At 40.5% G+C, this 9,987-nt stretch overlaps 1 protein-coding gene across 1 annotated transcript; it reads right to left on the bottom strand.

Moving 5' to 3' along the window:
• Positions 1-1,397: 1,397 nt before the first annotated feature.
• Positions 1,398-2,321, bottom strand: LOC309563561 (olfactory receptor 5AP2-like; the record flags this gene model as incomplete). Its single annotated transcript, XM_082268023.1, has 1 exon — positions 1,398-2,321. The coding sequence occupies one exon, from the start codon at positions 2,319-2,321 to the stop codon at positions 1,398-1,400; it is 924 nt and encodes a 307-aa protein (XP_082124149.1).
• Between the last annotated feature and the right edge of the window lie 7,666 nt (positions 2,322-9,987).

The raw sequence follows: 9,987 nt of genomic DNA, 5'->3' as shown, positions 1-9,987 counted from the left end.
ACATTCCACTCTCTCGGCGGCGCACACGCGCCGCCGGAGCCTCGCTCCCGCTGTATTCAGTCACAGCAGGAGTCGGGCCAGGGGAGGAGTGGCGATGATCGCCGCTGCTCTTCCCCGATCGTCGGGGAATCGAGTCTGGAGATCCGCCCGCTTGTGTAAACAAAGCGGGCGGATCTCCTAAGTGACAGACAGGGTCAGATTGCAGGGTTCAGCATAGCTGAACCTGCGATCTGTCCCTGTGTCACTCAGTCACCTCCCCCCACACACGTCAGTAAGCACCAGGCATGCATTAACCCCTCCCTCTCCAATAAAATTAACCCCTTCCCTGCCAGTGTCATTTTTACAGTAACAGTGCATATTTATAGCACTGATTACTGTAGTATTGTCACTGGTACCCCCAAAAGTGTCAAAAATGTCAGTCAAGGGTCCGATCTGTCCACCACAATGTCGCAGTCCCGCAAAAAAAAAATCGCAGATCGCCGCCATTACTCGTTAAAAAAAACCCACCAAAAACGACAGAAATCTTTCCCTTAGTTAGTAAACGCAATAACTTTTGTGCAAACCAATCAAAATACGCTTATTGCGATTTTTTTTTACCAAAAATATGTAGCAGAAAACAAATTGGCCTAAAATGATAAAAAAAATTAGATTTTTACATTTTGGGGGGGGGGGGGGGGAAATTCATATAAAAAAAATTGAAAAATATTGTTATTTTTTCAAAATTGTCGCCCTTTTTTTGTTTATAGCGCAAAAAGTAAAAATCGCACAGGTGATCAAATACCACCAAAAGAAAGCTCTATTTATGGGAAAAAAAGGACGTAAATTTTGTTTGGGTACGGCATTGCATGACCACGCAATTGTCAGTTAAAGTAGCACAGTGCCGGATCCCAAAAAGTGGCACAGACGCAAAACAGCAAAATCCTCCGGTGGTAAAGTGGTTAATGGTGCCTGCATAGTTCCGGACTATGATGTCATTCAGTCAGTAGAGGAGTAGTGCTGTACAAGCAGCATATGCAAAGGTATGTGACCACTGAACTCCAATGTTGTAAGGGCTTTTCGAATCCCACTGGCACCAAAATAGTGGAACCATTGTACCTAATGACATCGACGATGGGGCATCATTTCTGCTGCTGACACTGGGGCACCATTTCTCCCACCAACACGAACACTGAGGCACTGTTTAATGGCAGGACACCATGCCTCCCAATTTCCACAGTCTGGTCCCCAAATAGCTTGAAAATCAGTGAACTTACCTTTTGATTAAAACATTTGAGGACCCCTGCTCTAACCTTTCCTGCTCTATTCAAAACCAAATAAAAATGTTGGCTTGAGCTGACCTTCAAGAAGAAGAAACGCAGAGCATGGATGTAGCACTTGATGGGATCTTGGCTCATTAGTTAACATTTAAAATATTTCCAATAACTTTTAAATGCTTCTATGACTTCAGCATTCCTTAAACTGTATATCAAGGGATTTAACATAGGTATAACTATACTGTAGAACACAGAAGCCACACGATCCTGCTGTAAGACATTACTGGCAGAGGGGCGAAGATACATAAAGAAGATCGTCCCATAGAAGATGCTGACAGCACTAATATGGGAAGCACACGTGTTAAAAGCCTTGTATCTACCCTGGGCTGACCTTATCCTCACAATGGCCAAGACAATGTTGGTATATGAGAAAAGGATAAGTGTCATACTGCTCATGGTAACCAGGCCAGCTAAAGTAATTAAAACAATTACATTGATTGATATATCAGAGCAGGACAGCTTAAAGAATGGTGGAAGGTCACAGAAGAAATGATCAATAATGTTGGTTCTGCAGAAGTTAAGATGGAAAGCAGTAACTGTGTGCACAAGAGAATTCACAAAACCTCCAAAGTAAGCAACAACCACCATGTGGAAACACAAGGTACTGTTCATGCGAACCTGGTACTGCAAAGGGCTACAGATGGCCACATAGCGATCATAGGCCATGACTCCCAGGAGAAGACATTCGGTGCTTGCAAAGGACCCAAAAACGTACATCTGTATGGCACAGCCAAGAAAAGAGATGGTCTTTGATTCACTCAGAAAGTCCCTCAGCATTTTAGGGGTGATTGCCGAAGAATACGCAAGGTCCACAAAGGAAAGATTGCTCAGAAAGAAGTACATGGGTTTATGAAGATGCTTCTTTGCTATACTTAGAGAAATAATGCCAGCATTGCCAACCACGGTTGTGGTGTAAACAAGCAGAAAGATGACAAATAATGGAATGTTGAGTTCAGTCTTGTCTGTAAGCCCAGAGAGAATAAATTCCATCCGAGAACTCTTATTCATCTCCAACTTATTCAAATATTTTTCATCTGTTTAAAAAACAAGAGATATATTATAACTGTCAGTGATCCCATCCCCTGAAGACGGTAGTCTTCCAACCATAGTTCCATAGTTACATAGTTGGAAAGGTTGCATAAAGACAACAGCCATTCCAGTTTAACCTGTGTTGGTGTGTGTGTATGTGTGTGTAGAAAATAATTTCCAATATCCCCGTACATTGTTTTCACTAAGATGCACATCCAAGAGTATTTTAAAACTATTCATACTTCCTGCCGACACCCCAAATTGTGGAAGAGAGTTCCACATCCTCACTGTCCTGACAGTGAAAAACCCTTTATGCAGTTTAAGGTTAAACCGCTTTTCTTCCAGTATAATCGTGTGGTGCCTTGTCTTTTTACACTCCCTGGGGCTGAAAAGTTTCATACTTACGATAGGATCACCATTGAGATATTTGTATATTGCTATCATATCTCCTCTCAAGTGTCTCTTCTCCAGGGAGAATAACTTTAGCGCTTGCAGTTGTTCCTCATAATTGAGGTCCTCCAGTCCCCATATTAATTCTCTGGACTCTCTCCAGCTCCAGCACATCCTTTCTGAGAATTGGTGACCAGAACTGGATGGAATACTCCAGATGCGGCCAAACCAGAGTTTTATAAAGTGGCAGGATTATCATTTTATCTCTGGAGTAAATATGTTGAAACATCAACCTGATGCCATTTATGCTTGCCTTATTGTTAAAGAAAATAAAAACCTTTAAAGCGAAACTCCACTTTTGTTGAGAAAAAAATATTCCCCCCTTTGTTGCAGATTCCTACCTTTTGTTATTCGGAAGAAATCCCTGTTTGTTACTCTGTGCCCCTGTGCTGAGTGGGTCCAATGGGAATGGTTTCATAAATATCAATCAGCTGAGCAGTTGCAGAGCACTAATGAGGAAATTTGCTGGGTCTGCATCCCTTTAGACGTGTTTCTATTGGGAGTATCTCACCAAAAATGAAATTTTTGTTGCAGGGGATGCCTGAAATCTGACTTGTATCTTAGGCAGACTTCTGGGAAAATCGGTGAGCCAATCCCACAAGCAGGTAATTATGTTTACAAAGAGAGCTGAGCTGACATGTATGGAAACAATGTGTGTCTCAGTCCCAAATGTAGTGCGCAAAAACAAGAAATGGGTGCCCAAGGGACTTTTAAGAGACACAAAGCAATTGTAAAATTACATTCATTTATTGTATAAAAATTGTAAGAAAATAGATACATAATATCTCAAAAGACAAAGATGATCATCGACAATAAAATATACCCAAACTTTTCACAATTCTGGTTGCCAGACATAGGAGTCGTTGGGAGACAAGCGGTCACTTGTAAACACAAAAGCCGGAGTTCTATGTTTACAAGTGGTAGTGCTGAGCAGAAAGCAGAGGACCTGAGCCAGAGGTGGTGGAACTGAATTCCACCAAGTTCCAGCTGAAGAAAAGCTCTGAGTATGTGTATGTAATGGGTATATTTTATTGTCGATGATCATCTTTGTCTTTTGAGATATTATGTATGTATTTTCTTACAATTTTTATACAATAAACTAATGTAATTTTACAATTGCTGTGTGTCTCTTAAAAGTCCTGTGGGAGCCCATTTCTTGTTTTCGTGCATGTAATTATGTTTATGGGAGTATTCTGTGTACAGAACCCCTCCAGGTTGCCATATTGCATTGCATTTTCAGAAAATTACAGCGGCTGTAGATTGGAAGGAAGGAAAGGTATTTTTTATTAAAATTCAATTACAATATGAATTGTGTCGCAATTGTATACTCTATATTATATTTTATTTACCGTATTTGCTATTTTTTTCCCCACGAAAGTGGAGTTACTCTTAAGCGTAAAAACATGTACAATTTTATTGTGGTTTTGTACTCATATAAAATAGTTTATTAATAAATATCAAATTCAAAAAATAGAGAGAATAAAAAAAATATATATATATACTGTGTAAGTGGCTAAATTTTCACCTACCACAACTGTATCCTATGTGCCATACAACCACTGTCAACAAATTAAACCAATAAACATATTGAACTTATTAAAAAAGAATATAAAATATATAAATAATAATGTGAATTGTGCAAAAGTGCTTGTAGAAAATTATATTTTGGATGTGTATGTGTGTAGCGTTGGGAGTATGTATACACAAAGGCAAAAGGGTGCAAAGGCCTAGGGCATTACCAAATGAAACTTTATTGGAAAAGGAAGATGCAATAAGTGCATACTCACAATGGCTAAAAACTAAAACATCAATAAAGACCATAAGTATCACCACGACCCTGGATTCAAAAAGACTCATCACCTAACGCGCTTCAAGGGACGAACCCTCTTCTTCTGGGCATCTTGTCATTTGGAAATACATCTGTGAGTATATACAGTGCCTTGCGAAAGTATTCGGCCCCTTTGAACTTTTCAACCTTTTGCCACATTTCAGGCTTCAAACATAAAGATATAAAACTGTAATTTTTTTGTGAAGAATCAACAACAAGTGGGACACAATCATGAAGTGGAACAAAATTTATTGGATATTTCAAACTTTTTTAACAAATAAAAAACTGAAAAATTTGGTGTGCAAAATTATTCAGCCCCCTTAAGTTAATACTTTGTAGCGCCACCTTTTGCTGCGATTACAGCTGTAAATCTCTTGGGGTATGTCTATCAGTTTTGCACATCGAGAGACTGAAATTTTTGCCCATTCCTCCTTGCAAAACAGCCCGAGCTCAGTGAGGTTGGATGGAGAGCGTTTGTGAACAGCAGTTTTCAGTTCTTTCCACAGATTTTCGATTGGATTCAGGTCTGGACTTTGACTTGGCCATTCTAACACCTGGATGTTTATTTGTGAACCATTCCATTGTAGATTTTGCTTCATGTTTTGGATCATTGTCTTGTTGGAAGACAAATCTCCGTCCCAGTCTCAGGTCTTTTGCAGACTCCATCAGGTTTTCTTCCAGAATGGTCCTGTATTTGGCTCCATCCATCTTCCCATCAATTTTAACCATCTTCCCTGTCCCTGTTGAAGAAAAGCAGGCCCAAACCATGATGCTGCCACCACCATGTTTGACAGTGGGGATGGTGTGTTCAGGGTGATGAGCTGTGTTGCTTTTTTGCCAAACATAACGTTTTGCATTGTTGCCAAAAAGTTTGATTTTGGTTTCATCTGACCAGAGCACCTTCTTCCACATGTTTGGTGTGTCTCCCAGGTGGCTTGTGGCAAACTTTAAACAACACTTTTTATGGATATCTTTAAGAAATGGTTTTCTTCTTGCCATTCTTCCATAAAGGCCAGATTTGTGCAGTATACGACTGATTGTTGTCCTATGGACAGAGTCTCCCACCTCAGCTGTAGATCTCTGCAGTTCATCCAGAGTGATCATGGACCTCTTGGCTGCATCTCTGATCAGTCTTCTCCTTGTATGAGCTGAAAGTTTAGAGGGACGGCCAGGTCTTCGTAGATTTGCAGTGGTCTGATACTCCTTCCATTTCAATATTATCGCTTGCACAGTGCTCCTTGGGATGTTTAAAGCTTGGGAAATCTTTTTGTATCCAAATCCGACTTTAAACTTCTCCACAACAGTATCTCGGGCTTGCCTGGTGTGTTCCTTGTTCTTCATGATGCTCTCTGCGCTTTAAACGGATCTCTGAGACTATCACAGTGTAGGTGCATTTATACGGAGACTTGATTACACACAGATGAATTCTATTTATTATAATTAGTCATTTAGGTCAACATTGGATCATTCAGAGATCCTCACTGAACTTCTGGAGAGAGTTTGCTGCACTGAAAGTAAAGGGGCTGAATAATTTTGCACGCCCAATTTTTCAGTTTTTTATTTGTTAACAAAGTTTGAAATATCCAATAAATTTCGTTCCTCTTGATGATTGTGTCCCACTTGTTGATTCTTCACAAAAAATTACAGTTTTATATCTTTATGTTTGAAGCCTGAAATGTGGCAAAAGGTTGAAAAGTTCAAGGTGGCCGAATACTTTCGCAAGGCATTGTATGCAAAAGACTTTTCGGTCTATGTAGGCACCATTGAGTAATGCCTAAAGTACTATGCATACTTACATCCATGACCCAGTTAGGAGGAAAAAATCTGAAGTCCTATTAGTTATCAAGTAGCCTTTCCTTCCTGGCCTTTCTCTCCCTTCTGTAGTTTTTCAGGATTTTCATGGTAGTGTTTGGCTTCTGTCATCTTGTGGTTTGAAGGTCATATAGTGGTTACCGCTCTTATCTTGTTGTATTCCAGGTTCATTTCTATTATCATAGCCGGCATAGAGAATTTACATTCTTCCTGGGTTTTTGAGGGTTGTGCTGGTTTTTCCATCATTCTTAAGGTGATTGTAGTCAAATTCGTGCATTTTCAACAACACGGTTCTTTGATCATTTTTTTATTGGAACAGTTTAATTTTCAGGAAAGCTTTCCGGGTATACCCCTTTCTTCAAAGGTCCCAAGCAGTACTTGTCTCTTCATTCAGAAACATATTTTTGAGAAAGAAGGCAAGTCAAGCAAAATCAGGTTCATGTGACCTTCAGTCTTAGAGCTGGTAAAGGGCAATAAAAAATAAGTGGCTATACTGAATTTTTCCCACACCTCTTGCAATACAAGGGGTTGCAGCACAATGGTTTTACAAAGTTAAAACAGGTGCTAAGAAGGAGACATATTGCCTACTCATTGCATGTCAAATTTCTCTGAAAATCATTAAACCGTGGATTGCATTTCAGAGGGGTGGCAAGGTCTGCTGCTGGTGTAAACTTAGCCTAAAGCCTCGTACACACGTGTCGAAAATCGGCAGGGAATTTTCGTCCGACGACCGATCTGCCGATTTTCAGCTTTTTAGTATGATGCTTCCGACAACCGACTCCGACTTTTCGGCCGAAAAAAATCTGGTGTGCAGGCTATAAAATTTTTGTCTGCCGTCAAAACACGGCCGATTTTCGTGCAGTCAGTACAGATTTCGACAGGGAAAAATCTGATGAGCAAGTCTGGGCATGCTCAGTGAAGAAAGAACACAAAGAAAGCAAACCAACACATGACATCACTTCTGAAGTAGAATTTTGTTGGGCGAGAAAATGCGTGTGCAGTCTAGGCACATTCCAACCAACAAAACACCACTCTGGACAAAAGACGGACGATCGGTCGGCCGATAATCGTTGCATGTGTACAGGGCTTTAAGGTGGTGTGACACGTCAGTGTTTCTTAGCATAATGGTAGTGCCAAAACAGTGGGTTTACTCCATGCCAGATATAGTTTTCAGGGCTTTCCTGCCCACTTTCTTTTTAACGAACATCAAAAACTTCACACAGGTATGTCTTCCTACGCAGGGGGCTCTCACCATCACTGAAAAACAACATTCAGCCTCCTGGCTCTCTTGAGGCAGCTTTACTGCTCCAAGTGTAAAAGAGATAAATATCCTCGCGCTTGTGCTAAATAATAAATATTGTGTAATAATATGTAATATTAGATTATAGCTGCCGCCGAAAAAATAAAGTGCTGGTGCCTTTAATGTGATAGGTGAACAAAATATTCAGCGCTGCTAACTGTGTTGTAAATTCACAAATAAATTATTATAACCCGCAAATGTGCAAATATCACATGTGCAAATGCATCAATAACAATATTCGCATAATCAGCAAAATATGTAAACAAATACAAAAAAAAAGTCCTTGTGCTGTCGTGAATACAAATTAATAATCAATAAATAAATATAAATATAAAAAGTGTCCTTGAGTGCAAATAACAAAAGTGCTGAGGTGCTCCACTTGCTTGAATAAAGTGCTGGTGCTCCCCTTGTGATTCCCTACTTACCACAAGTAGATGAGTATCAGGCGGTTGATTATCATTAATCTCTTAATACTGTATGTCCAGTAATCCTTGTGGATGCAGCCTTTGATATAGCATATGTTTGGAGAGATCCTTATAATGGGTGGCAGTGTTTCCAGAGTGCCTTTTCTTTTCTCTCCTCTCCTCCTTTCTTTTATTTTCTCTCTATTTTTCCTTTTTTTAAATTAATATTCTTCTGGTTAGAGGGCCGATGAGTCCACTTTATTGTTCAGGATTATTCAAGATTGCCACCTAGTGGGCACTGAAAAGCTGACTGACACAGAAATGAACCGTCACTCCTGAGCCCTGAATACACCTCTCCGCTGACACCCGCTGCTATCTGATCCAATCCTGTCCGTGAAATCCGGATGGATGGAAACCCTATTTTCCATCCGTCTGGAGGATCAGATCAGATAAGATCGGATGAATATGGACAGGCGGTCCGTTTTCATTTAATCTCCCATAGAGGAGAGCGGGGCTCTGACAGCTCCGTCTCTGCAAAGTAAGCGGAGAGGGACCCGTCATCCGCCTGCTCAGCTGGGATCGGCGGATCGATACCTGCTGAACAAAACAGAGTCCCCTGGGGTACCGCCTGTGTGAAAGGGGCATCACTGAACAAGCTGAAGTTAGAAGCTTATTTGCTACCATGAACAGTTGCCCCAGATTTTACACTCTCCGGTTTTAGTAAATCAACCCCAATATGTTCTTACTGATGTTTTTTTGTTATATAAATGAAAAATAGCCCCTAGTATGGTTTATAAGTGTAACATACTAAGGCTCCTTTCACATGGCCTAACCGTGTGTCCGCAAATCATCCTATTTTTTTGCGGATGATTTGCGGACATCAATGTAAGTGAATGGCACTGCGGATGTCAGCGGAATACCATCCGCTGACATCCGATTTTCCTCCTTTCAGTTCTGTTCCGTTTTTACGAATGGAACAGAACCCCATTTTTCCATCCGTGTAAAAAACGGAAAGGAAGGAAAATCGGATGTCAGCGGTGTCATCCGCTGACATCCGCAATGCCATATACTTACATTATGTCCGCATATCATCCGCAAACGGATGGGATGATATGCGGGCACACGGAGCGGATGACACAAATGTTATCCGCTCCGTGGAAAAAAAAAGTCCCGCAGCGGAGCGGCCGTCTGAAAGGAGCCTAACCCTCCAGCAGTCTTTGTATAACAATATGATAAACCTCTTTAAAATTGTATTTTTATATTGCGCTTTGCTTCCTTTTGTTTTTGGCTGCAGCCTTTGTATTCATTTCTGAATTTTTGAGTAACGCACAGATAAAAATTACATTTATTATGTTCTATATAGCTGGCCATAAATGGATCGAAATTCAACTGGTTCAGCAGAGGTAGGATGCACTGCTGTTGAGTTACGAAAGGCAAGTGCGCTCTGCAGGGGCAATGGCTCCGGAGCTTAGTAAATGAGCAAAAGCTCTGCTGACTTCCATCATCCAATCACGTGCAAGCAAAAATGCTGTTTTTTTTTCCTTGCACATGATTGGGTATTCTTTACAAAGTGAAGCTTTACCTAATTTGCTAAACTCTGGAGCAACTGCACTTACGGAGGGCAACTGCAAAGTGCACAGTTTATTTGCATTTAGTAAATCAACCCCATTGTATCTTTCACTCCTTGAAGTGAAAGTGGATAGTAATGCGCTTCAATAGTAAACCAACAATACTAATGTGTAAAACAATAAAATCTTGTAGGTGCAAAAATAGTGCACAAAATTGGAGGACTTCAGAATCATGTGTAAACAAAATACAGTTCATCATCATCAATTAAAGTCCATACGGACG

This window comes from Pelophylax lessonae (assembly GCF_965119305.1).
Source record: "Pelophylax lessonae genome assembly, chromosome: 9".
NCBI classification, from domain to species: Eukaryota; Metazoa; Chordata; class Amphibia; order Anura; family Ranidae; genus Pelophylax; species Pelophylax lessonae.
Note: the sequence above shows the minus strand (reverse complement) of the source record. Positions and strands in the feature narration are given on the sequence as shown.